General features: G+C 38.3%; 1 protein-coding gene across 1 annotated transcript; it reads left to right on the plus strand.

Annotated features, from left to right (window-relative positions):
• Positions 1-2,694: 2,694 nt before the first annotated feature.
• Positions 2,695-23,154, plus strand: efcc1 (EF-hand and coiled-coil domain containing 1). The gene is made up of 8 exons (XM_053484290.1): positions 2,695-3,491; positions 6,622-7,031; positions 15,333-15,487; positions 17,195-17,330; positions 18,571-18,736; positions 20,352-20,510; positions 21,969-22,038; positions 22,143-23,154. Exons 1-8 carry the CDS (start codon positions 2,811-2,813, stop codon positions 22,277-22,279), a joined length of 1,914 nt encoding a protein of 637 aa, XP_053340265.1. The 5' UTR covers positions 2,695-2,810; the 3' UTR covers positions 22,280-23,154.
• Positions 23,155-23,360: the final 206 nt, after the last annotated feature.

Raw genomic sequence — 23,360 nt, forward strand, 5'->3', positions numbered from 1 at the left:
GAGAGGATTTTATACACCGCTCGGTTAAGCAGCCGTGCGAAGAGCTCGCGGTAAAAAAAAAAAAAAAAAACGCCTTAAAGAGAAAGCGTTGTGTCGCCTAGGCAACCAGGCTCGCGCGCGCGCACGCACACCCTCCAAACACAGGTTCGTTACAAGACGTTTTTTTTCTCGGAACTTTTGTAACTTTGTAGATAGAAACACACAAAAGGAGTGACCAGCATTTAAACGTTGTCCGCATGTTGTCACAATGTTTCAAATACTTCTGAAGAGGTTTTGGCGACGTCACACGTCTTTGCAGCAACCTACTAAGTGAAACGCCGGGTGTTGTCGCCAGCACGTCATTTTAAACCTTACAAGCATCTTATCATTATTATTTTTTAATCACAAACAAAAAAAAACGCCCTGAATAAATGTCTGATACGTTTACCTGTCTTTACCTGGAATGTAATTTGGGTAATATACAGTAACACATTCAGTACAGATGCAGTGGACAGTTGGCAGTTGGCAGAAGAACTCATTTTCTAGCACGCTTAGTAACACGCTCAGGCGTGTATGATATGCACTAGGAATGATGGGTGGATCCCTTTATTCGCCTTCCTACTTACCCTGATGCGTCCATCCGTCTGGAACAGGGTAAATCTGGAAATGTCCACATGAAATTTCTCCAATGCTTCACAGTCTATTCTTTATGCTCCGTAGCAAGTTGAAGCCATTTTTCTCAATTTGCCTCACTAATAGGTGGTTTTCTTTAACGCTACACAGCTGTTTAGTCCCTATCCCTTGAGTTCTTTTTGCATTGTGTATGTGGCAATGCCCTTACAGGTGTTTACATACAGGTGTTTTAATGAAATTCAGTCTTCCCAATGTTACCCCAATCACGCGCCAATTAAAATCATGATATCACCCACTACCTAATGCTGTGTGCACAAACAAGAATTTTAGTTGTTTTTCTTTAATTTTATTGTTTTCTTAAATTAAACAAATAATTTGTACTAAATAACCAATTGTCTTATTGATTTTCTGTATATTTTTTTAGACGTCACATATATTAGCTATATGTGATTATAGATTTGATATTGATTTATTATAATTATATTTAAGTTATACTTTATAATAAATTATAAAGTAACTCAACTGTACGCTGCATACTTCCTGATAATGATTAAAACATTATGTTGTAATTAATCTACGTACATTTGTAAGTATCAAATCCACAGAGCAATGACTTTCAGCCACCTCACACACATATTTGTTTATATTTTCATAAGGATCAGGAAAATCCATTCCCAATTGTAAATTTAGAAACACAGGGAATGGGGAACAGTTTTTCCTGGGAAAATGCATTCCCCTTGATTAAATTAAACAGCCCAGCCAAAAAAGCCACCACCTGGATTTATCTAAGCAAACAGGTAAGAACATGCAGAAACTCATATAGTTCAGCTGGCAACAAGTTACCTAAATCTATCTGATGCGAACTATGGTGAACTATCATCTTCAAGGAGAAAAAGTAGTGGAGAAAATATTTTGAACTACCATGATTGGAAATCACTTAACCTAACTTTTGGTGAAATCAAATTGTAAAAAAAAAAAAAAAAAAGCAGAACTCATGGCTATTTATTTGTAAAAATAAAAGCTTTATCACATGCACAAAACGAAAAGAACTCAGGGGATTGGGACTAAACTGCTGTGTAGCCTTAAGAAAACTACTTCTCGGTGAGGCTAATGGGAAACAAGACCTCAGTTTGCTGGGGAGCACAAAGAATGGACTGTGGAGCATTGGAAAAGGGTCATGTGATTCAGAGTTATCCTGTTCCAGAGTGATGGGTGCACCAGGTAAGAAGCGAGGCGAATGAAGTGATGCACCCATCATGCCTACCGTACGTGTGAGCAGATCCTAGATCAAGTGTAGGTTCAGCAACACTATGCGCCCCAAAAATAAGTCAACTGAGTATCCGAATATAATGAACCATCAGTTTTTTTCATCAATGGATTTTTTTTTCTTTCCTGATGGCACAGTGTTATGATCTGAGTTCTGGAGTTGCTTCTTGTCTAGGTTCAGCAACATCAAGTGTCAGCTGCAGTATCTGAATATACTGAAAGACCAGGTTTTTTCATCCAATTTTTTTTTCCCCCTCATGGCAGTGGCATTTTCCAAGATGACAATGCCAGATTGTGAAAAAAATGGTTCAGAAGGCATAAAACATCATTTTCACACGTGGATTGGCCACCACAGACTCCAGACTTTAACCTCATTTAGAATCTTTGGGATGTGATTGAGAAGGCTTTACAGGGTGGTCTGACTCTCATCATCAACACAAGATCTGGGAGAGAAATTAATGCTACTCTGGAGGAAATAAACCTTGTGACATTGCTTTAGCTTATCAAAACCATGCCACGTCTGTAATCAAAGCAAAATGTGGTCCAATGTGATATTAGAAAGTGTATTTGTTTTTTAATGACTATTATAACTCGTCATCATAATGATGCGATTCAGATCAAAAGAATTGTAATGCTTTGCCAGCAAAACACCGAGCTCATATAGTAACACAGCAGTAACGGTGAGGAACGGGTAGGTACCAGCAAATGGTTAACTGCTTTTCAAAAGTTTTTTTCTTCTCAGTGTTTGGTGGGCTGTACGTTACATTCCACACACGCGCGCGCGCGGGCGCACACACACACACACACACAGGCTCACAGTGGTTTATGAGATGAGGATGATGTTCGCCTAAGTAGCTCGTTTGTTTTTCCCCCCTGAAACTGCTAGATTTATTAAATATATAAATGGAGCGGTTCTGAGCGAGACCCGGAGAATGGAAGCACCAGACGCGGGTGATCCGTACAGCCGCCCGGCGCGCAGGACACAATGGATAGTGAGCACACTGGCTTACCATTACGGACTGGACCGCGGCGTGGAGAACGAGATCATCGTCCTGGCCACTGGTCTGGATCAGTACCTGCAGGAGATCTTTCACCACCTGGACTGCCAGGGCGACGGCAGGATCCCGGCCGAAGATTTCCAGATCCTGTGTGAGATCCTGGGGCTGAATAAAGAGACGGAGTCGGAGGAGTGCATGGAGGTTCTGGACAGCTTGCCGAGCGAATTCAGTTTCCGCCAGTTCCACGCCAAGCTCTGCGGATACTTCAGCACCAAAGCTGGGAGCCATTACGAGGACGGCCGGCTGCTGGTGGCCAGAGAGAGCGAGCACATCGAGACGCAGATCCGCCTGCGGAGCCCGATGAGGCGCAGAGAGACGCTGCTCAGCCCGGGCCCGGGGAGGCGCACCAGTGACTCCACTACCGCGTCCGACCAACACAGTCCGGGATGCAGACAAGGGTCGTGCACACGCGAGTGTTATGAGGACATTGTGGCTTTGGAGGAAGCGGAGGACAGGATAGCCAAGCTGGAGGAGGAAAACGCAAGTCTGCGGGAGTTGGTGGAGGACATGCGTGCGGCTCTTCAGAGCAGTGATGCGCGCTCTTTAGCCCTGCAAGTGAGTGCTTCTGTTTCAGTAACAAAGTTTGCAAAAAAAAATTTTTTTACCTTAATCCTGCTGAATTATTTTCATTTATTTAAGTATTTATGCATTTCTTTTCCTAGAGGCAGTTCTTGCCTTTTATTCCCCCTCCCTTCATGCGTGGCCATATCCAGTGGCAAATGTAACACAGTCCCTATACCTGTTTCTGTTACTTTTTATTCTGTGATGTTAGGAAATATGGCATTTCGCATAAATAATCAAATCAAAAGTTACCAAGTCAATCTGGGAGGCTTGGAAGACAAAGTGTTATTTGGTGTGGGTTAAGGTGAGTCAATTAGAGATACTGTATCTCATTTACAATAGACATACACCAATCTTTGTATAAAGTCATCAGCCATTAATTACTATGGAAAACCCTGTATAGGTTCCACAGCCCCAGTAACATCTACTGCTGGCTAAAAGAAAAAAAAACCCACAATATTTAATTTAATTGAACGCATTTGCAGTTGATAAGCTTATGTCACAGCATTCATTTCCAGCCAGATTCGCATTTATTTCTTTTAAACATCTTGTAATGATCATGAGAGTGTCTGAGCAGTGTGTAAAGTCTTAACCAGCACATGTCAAAGATTCTCAATGGGATTAAGGTCTGGAGTCTGTGGTGGCCAATCCACGTGTGAAAATGATGTTTTATGCCTCCTGAACCATTTTTTCACAATTTGAGCCAGAGGAATCCTGGCATTGTCATCTTGGAATATGCCTGTGCCATGAGGGGAAAAAAAAATTTGGATGGAAAAACCCGGTCTTTCAGTATATTCCGATACTCAGCTGACCTCATTTTTTGTGCACTTAATGTTGCTGAACCTAGACAAGAAGCAACTCCTGAACTCAGATCATAACACTGCCGTTATGCAGTTAACACACCATGATGGGTGCATCACTTCATCCACCTCTCTTCTTATACTAATGCACCTATCACTCTGCAACAGGATAAATCTAGACTCATCAAACCACATGACCTTTGTCTATTGCTCCACAGTTCATTTGCAGCTGGAGCTTTCGTTTTTCGATTACCCTCACTTATAAGGTGTTTTTTTTTTTTTTAAGATTTGTTTTTTTCACAACTGTTTACTTTCAATGCCTTGAGCTGTCTTTTCATTTTATGTGGAAATGTTCTTACTTTCATTATGAATCTACTGTTGTTGTTGTTGTTTTTTCACGATTTAATTTCACCAAATGTTTATGTGATCTTGGATAATCATTGATTTTTTTTTTCTTTTTCATCTCTTCTTTAAAGATGATGGTTCCCCACTATCCTTCAGTTATCATCAAACATGCAGAATAGTTCTTAGCCCAATTTTAGTAGTTTCACCAATCTCCTTAGTTGCTTTCTTTGCTTGATGCATACCAGTAATTTGACCTTTGTGAAACGTAAGGGAACATCCTTACCACAACCGCAGTATATGTCTTCTGACATTGTTGTTTAAAAAATGAGAAGTTCTTCACTGCATTATTTAAGGTTAAATAGCTTGTTGCCAGCTCAAACATATTAATATACTGTAATACTGTAGTAATTTTACAGTGAAACGTTCTTACCTGTTTTTACCATGTGTTGACCTTTTTTGGTCAACGGAGTTGGAGACTGACAGTTAGTGTAATCAGTTATGAAAGTAGTTTTAAATTCTTTCCATTACTATGTAGCCAAGGAGTGATGAGAATAAACCATGCAAGTGGTGGACTGTTCTGTAAATCTTTTAGTTTTCTATTTATATTTTTTTACTCATTTCACATTAAAATATCTATTCATTTAGCATCCGCATTGCAGGATTGAATCCCAAGTAGTTACTTGTTCCACACACTAAGCAATGCCCTTGATTAGGGGTTATAATAGGATTTGTGAGTCAGCCTTGTCTTAGGCGCTAGTTAGCTTTCTAGCTCAGTGTAGACATAAATAAAAAAAGACACAGGCATTTTGAAGCTTAGGGGCAGTTATTAAGTAGACAAAATATTGTTTAAAATGACATGTGATGTGTTTTCTTGCTGGTTTTGAATGTGCATTTTGGCAGGTAACTGCTCTCTCCTCAGTATTGGATTCCATGCTAACCTACTTTCACCCATATGGGCGATCGACAGTTAGTGTAATTAACGATTGTAGAACACTTGGGACGCAGAGTGATATATAGTTAAATGTCTCACTGGTGTTATCATCTATTATCAACGCTCTTGGAATCCTCTCATTCAGTCAGATAACTGCTGAGGTTTCATATAAAACTGCTGAATGTATATATAATTATATTGAGATAGTCAGCTTGTATATGAAGAGAGACTTAGTTTTAAAACATTATTGGGTATTGCATGAATTAACTATTTTAATATAATTGAAAAAAAGTGTGATTGGTGTCTAGTTTAATCCTGGTTTGATCTCAGTTACTGTCTTCGTGGAGCTGCAGTGTACGATCTCACTTTTTTATGTATGTTTGTCTGGGTTCTCTTGTTTCCTATGTGACAGTAGGTGGATTGGCTATGCTTAATTGCCCCTAGGTTTAAAAGAGTCTGTGGTGATGTGTTTATGTTGCCCTAGGATGAACTTATGTCCCATTCAAGATCTATTTCTGCCCAGTGTTCCTAGGACATACTCTGCATCAAATTTAATTCTGACCAAATGAAGTGGTTATTTAAGGTGAACAAAAATGAATGAGGCATTTCCTTCTTAAATCAAAGCTATTAGAAATATTTAGCTGTGTGGACGGAAAATGTGGGTGGAAATCAGAGCACCCGAAGGAAACCCACCAAGCACGGGGAGAACATGCAAACTCTATGCACACAGACCTGAGGTGTGAATCGAACCCGAAACCTAGAGGTGCAAGGCGTCACTGTACAGCCTTGTAAAACCCTGTGTACATGACAAATGAAGCATTAATCAAATTTAATAAATATTAAGTGTCTTAGTTAATCACATTTTAAAGAGAACTTGGAATGCACCAGTGTGACCGTTTATTATTATTAGTTTACTGTCAAAGTAAAAAATAAAAAAAACTATGATCATGTTTTAAATACATTTAAAGCATGCATAGTGTGTACAGTATTGTTCTTATGTGACATCATCTGTGTTTCATAGATCCTGATGTTTTTCTGTACGCTTTAGGTTGGACTGTGGAAGAGTCATCTGAAACACAGGCCAGACAGCGGATGCTTTGTTGCCCGTCAGACGCGCATTGCTCAAAAATCCACCATTCAGAGCAGTAAGAAAAGACTTCAGGATATTTTTACAGAAACAGAACTGACCCAGAATTCTGCACAGATTGAGGATGTCCTGCTTTTGAACAAGAAACTGGAACAGGAACTGCATGTTTCTCGGGAGGCTGTGCTGTTGCTAGAGGAATGCAACAGAACCCTGAAAAAGGAGCAGGCAGAGATGAGGAAAAAGGTGGAGGAAGCCAGGGAGGCTCTGCTCAACGGCTTGAGCAAAGTGAAAGAGCTAGAAGCCAAAGCCGGCCACGTTCCAGTCCTGCAAAGACACGTGCAACAGCTGGAGATGGAACTTCTTTATTACAGGTGAGTCAAATGGAGACGAGACAGAGCTTCCATTTATACGTTAGCCAGCTTCTTAATCTGCCAGTGCATTCCTGTCACACTGCTGATTTGCTGGTTGTTTTATCAAAGGCCTGAGCCTTGGATTGTTTTAAAATTGGCCCAGACTGTCTGTAGGCAGTGAATCGGTGCATGTTATTGCATAATTCTGTTTTGTCTCATCTAACTTAGTGGTCTGTAGTTTCTAAAATGGCTCCCAGTCAATCCAGTCGTTTGGATCATGAACAAGTGTGGCAGCCTACATGCTAGTTAAGCTGCCTTGATGTGGTTTACTCTCTCGAGTGCAGACCTTGTTTTGTTTGGGTTCATTAGGCAGACAACGTGTGTGGCGAGTGGGCTGCTGGTTGGGTTTATTGAAACTCAGTGCAGCTTCGGTTGGGTACTGCTTACTTCAGCGGAATTTAGGTTTTTTACCTAGCCTGTCATTGCACTTTCAAAAGTCTCAGCCGTTTAATTAATGTTTACAATACGGTCAGCTGTTCACTTGCGCTTTTGGTTTCATCGGCTTTTGCACAGATGACCGTTGGGCTGTTATTCAGATATATATCACCATGGAGATAAGAGATGATGCTTTATTTCGGCATTGATGATAAAAAAAAAAATCCTCATTCATTCTTCAGAACCAGCCGTGCTAAGGTACAAAGAATGTCTGTAGTCATGCTAAAACGTGAGTCCCTTTTCATACTCTTAAACCACATAATTCATTCAGAATTACAATAGGGCTGATCCATTCAGAGTGAGCTCCATTCACTTTAGGGCCAGCACTTTGGGAGAGTTAAAAGGCCTGACCTAAACAGACTGAAAGTCCCAATCAATCTTCAACAGCTTCACTGCTATCTGCGCTCTCTTTGAATAATAGATGAACTGTCAAAGCCTGAATCCTAGCAACTGTTTCACTTAAACCCTCACGTATTAGAGGACCCCCTGCCTATACAATGCTGTGTTGTTAAGGCCATCTTTGACTTTAATTTCAATTAAATTATAAATTTTATTTTTTTTAGACATGAAACTTATATGCATTTACAAGGTTGTCTTCCGAGCTGAAAATGGGTTACAGACACTATATCTGTCGGAAAGATCGGTATATTAGCAAATTCCTGTATATGACCCTGTAAACGTCCTAAACAAGAGCTGAAATAAAAATAGCACCCAAGCAAAACAGAATATTGCAAAAGTCATTCATACGGTCCCTCCAGAGACCATGTTCTAACTATGATAATGAAACAAACATTGATCGAACCGCAGGAGAGCTGACACTCAGCACACAGCTGTTTAAAGGCAGTACTCCAGATGATTGCATTTGACACAGCTGTCTGTTCGGGGACATGACACTGGTCATGCACCATAGGTCAGTAAGTGACCCACTTGCCCTTCAGTCTTTCTTTCTTTTTTTTGACCTGATTTATAAATGCTACTATTATTCCTCTCTTGTCTAAAGTGGTCACTTGAATACCACACCTGCCTCGTCCACCCCATGTGGTGACGGAAACGGTCAGTGACTTTGTGTCCATATCCCACATTAAAAAGAGCTCTGTTCTGCTAATAATGCCAATTTCTCAAGATGTCTCCTTTTGATGGGGGTTTTGAGGGATTATAATAAAAGGCAGAATGTTTAACGAGAGTTGAAGTTTTTGGCAGTGAGAACTGAAGATACTACCGAGTTCAATTCAGTTGTTATGTCCTTTTTTAGCATTGTACACCAAATGTTCTTGCCCTAAAATTTGGTTTATTTACTTATTTCACTTCAATACTGAGATATCTTAAGTAAAATCTGAAACAAGGTTTTTCCTGTAATGGTACAAAAGACCCACAACAGACTGAGTCTATAAATGTAAGCGCACTATGAAAAGCCTGCTGGCTGTGATGAAGAGTGGAAGAGACGGAGGGAGGTTTAGTTGCGGGGACAGGCCCTGCGGAGGAGACTCTGGGAAAGTAATGGATCTGCTGACTTCATTTCCATGAAAAACAGGAGAGCAAGCCATGTGTATCTTAAAGGGCTGGAGGCGTTTTCACCTCCCAATAAATGCCGAAGAGGGATAGACCGGCAGGGACAATGATGTCTGGAGGCTGGGGGAGAAGGAACAAAAGAGATGTGGGGGCACCATCTGGGGAAAGATGCAAATAGTCAGCTGTTGGATTACTGTCTCTGTATCCTCAGAGATGAGAAAGAGTGAAGCTTCAAGCTGATAAACAGGACCCTCCCATCTTGCTGTGATGTTAAAATGGCTGTTGTCCTGGTTTTAATCATGTCTGCACGCCACTGGTGAAGACATCTACGCCTGACATTTGGGCTTTACTTACTCACGCTTTATCCTGTACTGTATACAGAGTTGCAGGGAGCCTGAAGCCTATCCCAGGAGACTTAGGGCACGAGGCAGGGCACACATACACACACTCACATGTACACACTACAGGCAATTTGGGACCACCAATTAGTCTAACACGCATGCAAACTTCATGCCCACAGACGAGATAACGGGATACGAACCCGGAACCTGGAGGTGCAAGGCGATAGTGCTAAGCACTAAGCCTCCGTTCCACCGTGGGCTTTACTATTTTTGCTAATATTTTTTAACGTCATAGTGGAAGATCACAGAGGCTGTGTTTAAATAAACAGTTCTGGTCATGAGAACTGTAATTTCAGGTGCTCTGCAGTAGCCGTTTGTAAAACTGTGTTTCTGCAGCCCGTAATGACAGGCTTGAAAAGGACAAACTAATTGTTCTTCCCTGTGTTATGTCTGAAGCAGGTAGAGATTTGAAAGTTAACAACACAGCGAGACCTCACAGGGGTAAGCGGTTAAATGGTAATGTGTGCCATAATTGCAACCTGTAGTTAAGGACAGACAAATATATATATAAGCTCTGGGACTTTGAGCTCTATTTCACCATGTTGTTACTCTTATAAGAGCAGCAACTCAAAGTGCTATATAGTTATTCAGTCCTCTTCTCCTACTCATATTCACAGGTGACTTTGTGGAGATATTTGTGTTATTAAATCAACAACTCGAAGCATAATGTTTACCATTGCTCAAACTTCAGATGAAGATTTCCGTCCGATCTTTTCTCTGTACATTTTTCCACCAGATGCTTTGTTTGATAGCGGTGTGCATCCTTCCTTTCAGATTGTTTACTGGGGGCTCAAGTCGTAATAACAAGGCAGGAAAGATGCACTGCTTACATGGTCTGCTTGATGCTTTCAATACTTATATTATTTTTAATGTGACAGTTGCTTACGCTTATAATTTCAAATCATCCAAAACATGGTATCAATGCCAAAAAATGTCTCACTTAGTTGTAGTGTCTTACTAACTTTTTTAAATTCAAATCTTTCAATGATCGTGTCCTTCAGATGAAACTTGGCCATTTTAGATTTCACATGAAAAGACAAAAACCTAAGAAAGTGTTTATTCTAAAATGCAAAGTTGTTAAAATATTGTAATATGGATTTGACATGGTTACGGACACTACAGATTTTTTTGGGGAAAAAAATCTATAATTCTGTATGAAATGTTTAAATTTAAGTTGTTAAAACAATTTTTACATGCTTCTAGAAATTTACACTAATTTTTGTATCAGTAGAATCAATAATTATCATTCAGATGAAATCTGGCCAATTTAGAGAGAAAATACATCAACTTTAAAAAGTGTATTATTATAAAATGCTAAATTGTTAAGAATTTAAATTTAACATGGTTACGGACACTACAGATTTCTTTGGGAGAAAATCTTTAATTTTGCACTCAATGCTTTAATTTAAGCAACAATTTTTACAGGTCTTAAGCTTCTATAAGCTTACATAAATTTAGGTATCAATACTTATAAAGAAATATGAATAATTTGCATTTTAATTATTATTGTTTAAAGCAAGACAGTACAGTACAACGCTGAAAAATGGCAATTTTTGGGGCACATCTAAATTATTTCTCCCGGCTGAAGTTAGCAACTTGAAATTTTTAGAATTTCCTAAAAAGATTGATCGTACGATTGGTCCTTTCCATGTTGCATAAACTTCAGAAGCAGCTTCTACATTTTCTGTATTATATAATCCTGTATTTGTGTTATACTACTGTACATCCTAATACATAGGGCTTTCTACTAATTTCTATCTGTCTTGGATTAAATTTAATGAGTTATATTCTGTTATGACATTATTGATATGTTTACAGTCTATGCATGAGCTAGGACTATAGTATGCATCAGATGCTTCAGTTAGCAGATGGCATGGCAATGTCTGGGATTGGTTGCTCGCATGGTCAGTCTAATAGCCTTCTCTTCTAAAATTACTTCGTCTTGGTCAGGTTTAATGAAGAAAAGTACCAGAGCAGAACCTCAGACAAACCACTTTGGAAATAAAAGAATAAATGGTCATAAATTTGTAATGCATAAACCGTAATTTTTTACCACTTTTTACAAATATTTTATACTTTTTTTCAAGACTCTGCAAACTGTTGCAAACCGATCAGTGTTATGCCAGACAGCCATTTATCCCTGTATGATGATAACTATTATTAATATCATATATTTTTTCTCATATAGTATCTTATTAATCCCAAAGGGAAATTGTATAATATATAATATATAATTGTGTAATCAGATGATGATGCTTGTATTAGAATCATTCTGACACAAAAACTCATTGAAGCTTTCAGTAGAGACACAGAAAATGTAAAAGAAGACTCAGACAGAAAACTAGAGAGAATAAACATCAGGCTGTAATGACAGCTTTGTTTTACTAAACACAGGAAATGCCCGGTTTCCTCACTCCTTAACCCTAAGCAGCTGCCCCTCGGTTTTTGTTCACGCAGGTCCGACCTGCGAGCGTGAGTCAAGCCGTGCGATACCTGATCCTGTTGTTATTATACCTGAAACCTCGAACGTAACGGTGGTACCAGTGACCCTGAACCAAGCACCGATATGATGAATGTCCCAAGCCCGAGACACAAAGTCATGCTTGGTATTGATTAAGCGTCCCTTCTTACCACTTGGAGCATTATTCACATTCTCCTCTTTCACCCTGCATCTGTTTCTGTTTTGTTGCTTGCTCTGTGCATTTTCCTGTAAGAAACAAATCCGCCTGTGAAGAAAACAGTCCCAAAGGGTATGGAAGAAAAGTTAATGAAAATCATCTTGCCATTCTGAAAGGCTTTATAAAGCACGCTTAGCTCAGTACTAAAGTGCAGTGTGTTCATCTTTAAGCAGTCAGAGTGTTATATATGCTAGCTTTTATAGCAGTGAGGCTCACTGTAAAACAATCTGTAAAATCATCTTCCGTTTCATCGAAACACTGGTTATAGAGCTTCTAGTTTGACTCGGATATTTTCTCTAATATATTTACGTCACTATCTGTGACGTGAATATATTCGAAAAAATACAGCCGTTTAGATGAAACCAAGGACAATGGGATTAATGCTACCAGATGGTTGTCTGTTGGCTAAAATGTCTTTGCTTGTAATTACCCAGACATATCCACTTTCAAAGTCGTGGAGCAAAAGCCAGCTGGGAAAAAGTTTGAAATGTCAATTTAGGAGACAAGTCATTAGCATCTCGGCCTTGAGTCACAACATGCCAGTCATGTGAATATGTTACCTTGGGCTTCTATTGGGGACATTTACTGACATGTTAAAAAAAGTTAGTTTTTTTAATTACATTACACCTCAAAATGCTCATTTTTAGCTGTCTCGTTAAATAATTTGAAATGAAAATTATTCAAATTTGTTTATGATACTATTAATACTAAAATTGGTGTAAACCTATAGAAGTGTATGAACTGTAAAATTGTTGCTTCAATAAAATGTTTTTTGGTAAATGCTTAAAAAGCAAAAACTCTGTAGTGTCTGTAACCACGTCAAGTTCATGTTGCAGTATCTTAACAGTTTTATGTGTTATGAAAAATGGTGTTATATGGTCTTATTTAAAAATTACTCTTTTTTTTTTTACTTAGGTGAGACACCTTTTAACACCGATGCGATGCTTTGGTGTGATATTGCTGTATATCATTATAGGGTCAGGGGTAGCTCAGTGGTTAAGGCATTGAACTACGGTTTGGAAGATCCCAGGTTCAAACCCCACAACCACCAAGTTGCCACTGTTGGGCCCTTGAGCAAGGCCCTTAACCCTCAACTGCTCAGATGTGTAATGAGATAAAAATGTAAGTCGCTCTGAATAAGAGCGTCTGCCAAAATGCCTAAATGTAAATATCACCCGTTGAAGTGTTGCTGATGTAGTTAAGTTAATGTCATTATTACCCACAGGGTAAATATTTAAACAGAAAATATTTTGATAAAATACATTAAATGTAATCTTTTGTTAATAATTAATGCACCCCTGGTGAGTATGAACACATCCAGTTAGAAACATGCCAAGTACATGTTGAATGGTTATAAAGTTGGAATCAATTCAGATGTTCAGGGTGATGCCATACCTTTACCTAATCATATGTTTTTTATTATTTTATTTTATTTTTCGATAAATTAACAGACATTCACATAAACATTATGGAGCATGTGATAGAATTAAACTCCAGATGATTAAAAAAGTCTAACGATGATGAGGAAAGGCAAGTTTTACCCCCTCTAACAGCAGAACCCTTTCTTCTTCCAAAGCTTTATGTTTTCATCATAATCATCTCCATCTGCCCCTTACACACTCCCATGCTGTCAATTAAAATCCAATTAGTCGCACTGAGCCTTGACAAGCCCCTTCTATAACTAGACCATAACGATCATTCTGGTGACGTTGGTTCCCCATAGCAACCTGTTAGGTCCTATATTGAGGTATCAGCAACATTTATGTGGATTCCTAAAGTAGGAGCAGGCATAGGTTGTAAATCTGTAAATCTGGTCCAGAGTCAATCCCGTAGTACTGTGACTTCAACATAGAATTCTTAAGAAAAGTTGGGCGTGTATTACAGGGAAAAACACTAAACCCTGCAAGACTGTCTTCCTCCAAGACAACTCCTGCCCAGAAGAAACACCATTGTTGAATCTATTCTGCTGTATCCACCACTAGTACCCCAGATCCTGACCTTAACCTCTGCTCAGTACCCATTCCTGAGCCTGCAGCCCAGGGGACAATGTTTTGTTAGCTTGTCCTGCAGCTTACAGAGACCAGGGTTAAAGCTTTTGCATGCTGAAGACTCCCCTTGGCAGCAGGATGCAGGATGTGTGCGTCTTTTTTCACTCTCCAGGATTCAGTCTGCTGAAAGTGTATTTCTTCAGTTTTTTTTTTTCCTTTCCTTTTTTTCTCCTCTGGCAAAAGGCAGTCATCTGGAAACACTTAATCTCTGATTCATGAAGGCCCCCTATCGGATTTCCTCCTACACAAATGACCAAAGACGCATTGAAACCATGGCTAGGAATAAAAACAATCGATTGCACTTTATATCAGAGGTGCTTTGTACTTTTAAAACATTTAAAGTTTATACGTTTAGAATGCCTATAAAGAAAAATAATTTCCTACCTACACATTAACCAACCGTAACAAGCTGTTTAGCAGGCCAACATATTTACAATATTAATTTTAAACTTGTGTGTGTTGTTAAGATTTATTATAGTTTTTTTTTTTTTTTATGTGCTTTGTGTGTTTATGGTCCTTTATGTTTATAAGAGCATTGCTGTTTTCCACTCAGGCTGTGAAGCTAGCTCGTGCTCTGAGTTAAAAACATGCTGTGGCTGACTCTGGGCCTGGCTTCAATTACACACAGTCCGCCCTGCATGTGCTGCTTTATCACAAGAGCCAATGAAATTATTATGGTGCTTATGGACAAGAATTATGGCACACTAGCTGATGTCACTTGGCTTTTCTTTGATGTTTTATAAAGGAATGAAGCAATACCTGACAGTTTTTATACAGAGTCGGACAAAAAATGTATACACACTTTAGGAAAAGAAAATCTGAATTTATTTAATAATTTATAGTTATATATTGATATACTGTATATGAAAATGCCTTGATAATAATATGATATTATTATTAATATTATAATATATAAAAATCTATAATATAATATATAAAAATGTGCCTTGTGTAGTTTTAACATATTGACATAATGTCTATTTTACATTTTAAAAAATTTGTTTATAAATGTACATAATTCCTTTTAATGTGATTGACATAAACCTCACGCTATTTACCATTTTACCACTTTTTTTTTATTTAATTTGTTGAACTTGAGTGAAAATTCTGCCGTTTATTTTAATATATTAATAGATTAATATTTGTTTTATCGTGGTAACATTTATAACTAGATTGTCTGTTGTTCTGCAGGGCCGAGGTCCCTAAGTCGCCTGTGTCTAATGTATTCAGCAGCACAGACGAGCTGCCCTACAGGAGCAAAATGCGCCGGAGCAGCCGATGTTGTCTGGACACACAACGAGATCGTGGCTCTCCAACAGGCCATGCAGAGACCAGTCATGACAACAGTCAGTTGTGTGTTTTAACTTATTTTTGGTATGATGGGAGATCTGCATTTAAAGAAAAAATCCACCCCAAACAACTTGTTTATCATTATGACAAAATCAGTTTTGCAAAAGATTGATTATAATACGAAATCCTGAGTTTTCTTTCCTTGACACAATTTTAATTGGACAATTGTTTATTTCCTGCATTACCAAAAATGCCATTTGACTACCCAGCTAAAGTGCCACCTGGTGGAAATGCATCACTGTTATAGTATATTATTAAATAACAATTTACTTGAACACTGCATCATAAATATTATATAACCATTTATCACGTTAATCGTTTATAAGTTGCAAACCTGTACCAAGTTTCTGCTACTGGTCAAGACATGTGCTTCATGAAAGTTATGATGTTATGAAGCTTTTGTTCTCCTCCAACATCAAAAGAAACTCTTTCTAAAAAATGACAGATCACTTGATATGTAGTGCATACATGCTCAATGAAGGGTTATAAATTCAATTCAATTCTTGTTTCTGCCAGGAGGTCTTGATTAATTATACAATAACACAATAGGCCATGCTGTTATAGGGAAATAATCCATTCCAGTGTGGTGTGATATAGTCTGATGCAAAATGAAGTAATGTCCATTATCATACAACTGAGCAGTCGAAAGTTGAGCTTTGCTTAAGGGCACAGTGCTGGCATCTTGGCAGTGCTGGTACTTTAGCTCACACCTATTTAATCAGAAGTAGAGCTGTCAATATTAATGCCTTAGCACATGATTAATCTAGAAATTTTAATGCATTACTATTTTTTAATGCAAATTTTTTTATTCATGTGACCAAGTTTGACCATAATGGCTTCCCATAATCGCAGTGCGGATACCCTGCTTTGTGTGATAATTGCACGTTTAGCTTGGATAATAAGAGGACTGAGAAAACATCGGCAGGTGTGCTGAATTGCAAGTTTTATTTTAAAAAAAAGCTTTTAGATGTAAGTTTGAATGAAACCAAAGTTGTGTGCTCGAGCGACCTTCAAAGGCAACTATTTTTACAAGAACACATTAAATGTAAGCTGTGGGAGTGGTGGCTCAAGTGGCTAAGCCTCTAGTTTGTTGATTTTTCGATCTGAGGATCCAGGTATATATCCAGTATTGCCACAGCCGATACTACCCAGCCACTGCATGCTGGTCCTATTTGAGAGATTTAAATTTAACATTAGTTACATTTTAATCTTTAAAATATTATAAAACTGCATAATGTTTCCTCTAATGCACTTTAATCTAACATTGCACATTTAAAATACCGGTAAATCTGACTTGTGACTTGTAATTAATTATGATTAATCGCAGTCGGTGACTGCGATTAACTAGATTAAAAATTTTAATCGATTAATAGCACTAATCAGAAGTCTTAACATCTCAACCACTTAGCTGTGTCATTCATTTAAAAAATTGTAATTGTGGTAAATTCCAGTGGCATGTAAGGAATATAACAACCCTAGAATAACATTTCACCAAGTCGTGTTTTATTCCCTACATAGTACTACTACAGTGTGGTAATTTTGCCCATATTACTATAGACTTACACAATCTATCACTAATCCACTTAGTGCCACTGATTTACTGAATCATCTGTTTAACCTGCATGTAAATTATCTACTGTATGAAGCCTCTGTAACTGATACCTGTTGCTGATGAAGAGCGTGTCATGTGTCACGTGTCTCAGTGGAGGAGCAGCTCTTCCGCTCAGTGGAGGGTCAGGCAGCGTCAGATGAAGAGGAGGAGAGGTGGACAGGAGAGCAGCAGAGACAAGTGGATGAGGTGAAGAGAATTCTCACCCGGCTCTCCTGCTGTGGAGACAGGTGAGTGCTCTACACTACAGCACTAACCTCAAAAACATATTAATCTTATCAGGCACTTGTCTTTTGGAGTGAAGCAATTCACCAGTGCGGATGGGTTTAACATCCCGAACAAAAGTGGGACAAAAGTGAAATTCAATGCTTTAATAAGACTTTTATTCCTCAAAACCTGTGAGATCTTGCTGGGCATAGCGTCAAAAAGACATCTGCAGTACTCTGGTGTCATGTGCTTAGTCCATCCCTGCTTGATTGCTTTTTGATCATGTTCAGTAGAGGTTTCTTGACTGTTTTCCTCATCATTGTCCAACAGTTTTCTACTGGGGTTAGGTCTGGAGATGACCCAGGCCATGGTTCCAAGAGCTGAATACTATTGCCACACCCAGTTTTTCACTAGTTTTTTAATTAATTACCAGAAGTCTTCAGCCAGATCTATACACTATACACTATCGATATACTATAGAACTATAATACTTGACATGTTTTTTTAATGCATTTGGCAACCATTGTACTATTCCAGTTTAATTTACACATTATGAACATAAATACCACATTAACTTACAGTTCCCTCTGAAAGTATTGGAACGGCAAGGTCAAAGTGTTTTGTTTTTGCAACGCGCTAAAGACAGTTGAGCTTGGGATCAAACGATGAACATGAGACAAAGTTGTTTAACACATCTGAATAATTAATAACAGGACGTGTTATTATAAATTCTCATTCCGAAAAACAAAAGTATAGACCTTTTCATTCCTTCACAATTGGCGTGAACTGCATAAACAAACTGCACTGTATACATTATTAATAAAAGTTGTCAATATAAATAAAATAAAAGATTTTGTCTGTTCATTGGTCAGAATTCACTCTTTCAATGGTATATTTACGTTTCATACACTGAAGGACCAGAAACCAGACTCAGGAAATTTTCTGTCTGTATGTATGTCTTTATGTCTGTAGTGTTGATTTGGCACAGCATCACCCAAAACTGGCCAAACAGAATGTAACGAGACTTTGCCAGTCCTTTGGCAATTGCCTAAAGTTACATCTGCACCATAAATGTAATCAAAATGTTGAGAAGAAAAAAGTGAAGCAATCTTCTTTATTATAGATGACAATGATATGTGTTAAAAAAAAATTCTTCAAAAATTCTTGTTTTAATCCTTGTGTTATTGTCTAGGAACTTGTAATTGTCACAAGCATACACAGACACACACACATGCATGACTCAGTGCTATGTTCTATCTTTAGGTGTGATGAGAGGGCTCTGAAGAAGCTGCTATCTCATTGGGGCGAGTCGTGGGCAGAGGAGAGCCACACTGCTGTTCTGCAGCTGTTAGAAAGAGTGACTCGTCTCCATAAACAGCTGGAGCTGAGAGAAAGCCAGGCTTGGAGGGCAGACACTGACCCTGAGCAGGTACACTGCTGCCCCCTGCAGACAGACAGACAAGCAGACCCACAAACACACTAAAGCACCACTAAATAGTGTGGTAAAAAATATAAATATAATACACATATAATATATATATATAATTCTATATTTTACATTAGTGGATTTTGGATCACTTACCTTCTATACCACTTTATCCTGTATACACGGTCACGGGAGGCCTGGAGCCTATCCCAGGAGAATTTGGGAACAATTTGGGGACGGCAATTAATCTAATCTGTATGTCTTTGGACTTTGTGTGTGTGTGTGTGTGTGTGTGTGTGTGTGTGTGTGTGTGTGTGTGTGTGTGTGTGTGTGTGTGTGTGTGTGCGGGGGGGTTGGAGAACATGCAAACTCCATGCACACACCTGTTCTTGCATGTTTTCCCTGTACTTGGTTGGTTTCCTCCAGGTACTCCAGTTTACTCCGGAATCGAACTCTTGACCCTGGAGGTGCGAGGCCATAGTGCTAACCAGTAAACAACCATGCCACCTGCACAACAACATTACAGTATTATTTTATTATTTTAAGACATGAAGCTCAGCTGGTTTGGAATAGTTCTTGCAATAACATTATTATCAAGTGCATTGGCAAAACCCATCAAGCACCAGGATGATAGTTCCTCCCATGAAGACACTCAGAGTGAAGCAGGACTAAAACATACCTCCGCTGTAGAGGAGAAGTTCATTTAGAGTTATTTAAAGCTATGACATCTGAGCAGCGAGCTGCTTAATCTGTTGGTGCCCGTGCCCTTGGGCGGCCAGTGCCTGATGCCAGTCAAAGTCACCCACTGTGTCCATGAGCCCATGGTATTTTGTCAGAAAGAGAGGTCAGGATGCAGTTGCAGGTCAACCCAACTTTGTTCAACTCAGCAATCAAAACAAACATGTGATGCAAATTAGAAATGGTACATAGGCAAAGGTTAGGCGATCAGCAAACAACATGAGCACGACAGGATAGGAGAAAAACAAGAAGCAATGGAACATGAACAAAAGATCTTGATGTCAATACACAGATATACAGGCTCCTAATGAACTGGCACACAGCGTGTACTGTTTCACAACACGAGTGTAGAGACGCAATACAGTGAGTGCTTGTGTTTAAATTCTTGTTATCATTAATCAGGTGAGCTGTGAATGTGTGTGCTGGACGTCTGAGTCATCGGTGGCAAAGTTTGAAGGCCATGCTGCATTCTGGGAAATGTAATCGGACGATGATTCTGGCATGAGCATGATATAAGGGATTGGCTTATTATAAAACAGATTCTTTTGCATTTTGCTATAGTTAAAAACCTAAACTATTTAAATATGTCCCATTAATGTAATTATTATAACCGTTCCATAGCTATAATATCTCAAAATTATTATCCATGATTATCATGGTATGAATATTATATAAGGAAGGGCGTTGATGAACAACATGATAGGCAAGTGAGGGGACGACTGTGACTGGAGAGTTATTCCTAATCAGATATTATATTGAATATGAGAAGACCTGACTCCAAATTATACCTAAGAAACTTTTGATTCCATCTACAGTATATGGTTAAATATAACATATTATGTGTAATATATAATACAATTATATGTGTTTTTGTGCACAGGTAAAGGACTCATTAGTGCAAGAGCTTCAGCAGAAGGCTGAGGAGACAGAGCTCCTCCACAGAGAACTGCAGATGCTGGAGACAGAGAGGGTGCGTCTGTCTTTGGTTGAGGAAAAGCTAATGGATGTGTTGCAGCTCCTCCAACAACTCAGAGATTTGGTAAGTCTGAGAGCTTTCAAAACTGCACAGCTTATCCATCACAGTATGGGGAAAAAAACAGTTTTATATACATTATGTCATGGTTTATGTGAGTAAAATATAGGCAGGTAACAAGTAAAATATAGTGTACGTGGATAATGTGTATTATGAATGTACTGTATGATTTTTATGTAATCTTACATGTAGACTCGTAGACATTTACTGTTCAGCATGTGGCCGACACCCTTATCCAAAGCGACTTACATTTTATTTTACAGTTGAGATTTAAGGGCCTTGCTCAAGGGCCCGACAGTGGCAACTTGGTGGTGCTTAAGTTTGAACCTGGGACCTTCTGATCAGTACTCCAATGCCTTAACCATAAAGCTACCTCGAATCTATCAGGAATTATTTGAAATAACAAAAAATAAAGCATGAAAAGTGACAATGCATTATTAGATTCTGTGTAATATTTTTAAAAACAGACAGCACATGTGTATGTTACAGTGGCCGTGAAGTGCAAAACAAATTAACAAAACTGAAAACAAAATAAAAAACAAAATAACAAAACCCAAAACAAAATAACAAAAACAAAATAACAAATCTAAAACCAAATTAACAAAACGGAAAACAAAATAAAAAACAAAATAACAAAACCCAAAACAAAATAACAAAAACAAAATAACAAATCTAAAACCAAATTAACAAAACGGAAAACAAAATAACAAAACCCAAAGCAAAATAACAAAACCCAAAACTAATTTGTTATTTTGTTTTTACGTTTTGTTGTTTTGTTTTTGGTTTAGCTTCAGGGTCTGCTCTTGAGCTGGTGTTTCTCTCTGTTTGAAGTATGTTCTCCCTGTGCCAGTGTGGGTTTTTTCTGGGTTCTCAGGTTTTCTCCCACCTTATTAAAACATTAGGAGGTGTGCATTGTTCCGTCCCTCATGCTCAGTGTTGACGAGGTTATCCACCACAAGCCAACCAGGATAAATCATTAACTGAAAATTAGGGCTTAATTAAACCAAGTTACTCAAAATGCATCAGGATTTATGATCCAGTGCTACAAAAAATGCAAAAACTATTATAGTATATAAATATTACATTGCCACGGGGTCACTGGTAGCTACAGTCACAATCTCACAGTCACAGTGGCACCTGGAAGTAAGTGGAATATATAAGGCAGTAAATGAACATTTTAGCATAGGAGCGTAGGAGTTTGATTAAATTTGATACAGGCCAGATTGTGATTGCTAGACAACTCAATTGGGCCAACTCCATAACTGCAGCTCCTGTCAGATGTTCCTGGTCTGCAGTGGTCAGAACATGGTGGTGTAGAGCGGTATAGATGATGATGGTGTGCTATTGCTTGTGTGTTTAATTCTATACATACTGTATTGTTTGTAATGTGTCACCGTTTCTCAGGTTTTAGTTGCAGTTTGTTTAGCTGTGAGTTTAATTGAAGTACTGATGATGTGATTACAGAATGTATCAAGAAGGTCCCTGGGGAAGATCTTACTGAGTACGTTGGAGTCTTGCAGTGATCCCCATCATGGTACAAGTCCAAACGTTTTGTCTGTATACTGTATGTTTAGCAAAATCACAGATTTCATTCATTTTAATCATGAACATCTGTCTCGCCCTTTTTTTTTTAAACAGGCAAGGCTCATATTCTGGAGGTGCTGAATGCTCTTTGTCATGAACTAGCTGCATGTGAGATCCTATCAAACAGTGGCACGTCGGAGAACCCACAAAGTCACTCATCTCTCTCTAACTCACTTCTTATCTCCTGCTGAGCAGCTGGCAAGACTTTGGAAGAGAAGCTTCTGCAGGGATGTCATTTGTGCTCTCTGTGTTTTGTCTTTTGTTTATATTTCTGTGTTGAGTTTGTATTTTTACTGTACATGAAGTAAGGGCTCACGGTTGCCCAGATAAGCTAAGTCAGACTTGGCTTAACATATTAAGCTAACCTAGGTATCCTTGTCTGTGAAATGAATTATATTACTAATATGTGTTTAAGGGTGGCGCGATGATGCAGAGTGTATAGCATTGCCACCTTATAGCTTCAGGGTTTGCTCTTGAGCTGGTGTTCCTCTCTGTTTGAAGTATGTTCTCCCTGTGCCAGTGTGGGTTTTTCTCTGGGTTCTCAGGTTTTCTCCCACCTTATTAAAACATTAGGAGGTGTGCATTGTTTCCTCCCTCATGCTCATTGTTGACAAGGTTATCCACCACAAGCCAACTTGGATGAAGCAGTAACTGAAAATTAGGGCTTAATTAAATCAAGTTTCTTCAAAATACATCAGGATTTATGCCACAAAAAATGAAAATTCTACTATTATTGTTATGAAAATATTACATTATGTGTTACTTTTTGACCACCTTTACAATTTACACTCCATGGAAATGCAAAGTGAGAAAAGGACAGCAGGTAAAATAAACCCAGAATTGTTGGCATCCTAAATAAAAAATAATTAAACATCAATTATGATATCTTATTAGAAATTGGAATAGCCATGTTAAAGCATTCATTTTGTGTATTGAAACCTTTTTTGTGTTCATTTTAAATGATCATTATCTTGTTTTTATGCTGTTGTTCCGCATAAGAGCTATCATGGGTGATTTAACACACTGTTTATTATGCTTATCTTTTGTAATTTTTAAGAGTAACAATACGAAAAATATGGAATTCTTTTAATAATATTAATTTTTTAAGCAATTTTAATTTTGCTATGGTATGGAGAGAATTTTTTTTTTTTTACATTTAAAAATAATTGTTTAGGGAATTATTTTTGCTTTGGTAAAAATTGGAAACCTTTGGTATATGACTTTTACATTTAACAAATCTTCCTGAAGGATGCCAATAATTCTGGAGTTCAT

The sequence above is a fragment of the Clarias gariepinus genome, chromosome 23 (assembly GCF_024256425.1).
Source record: "Clarias gariepinus isolate MV-2021 ecotype Netherlands chromosome 23, CGAR_prim_01v2, whole genome shotgun sequence".
NCBI lineage: Eukaryota > Metazoa > Chordata > Actinopteri > Siluriformes > Clariidae > Clarias > Clarias gariepinus.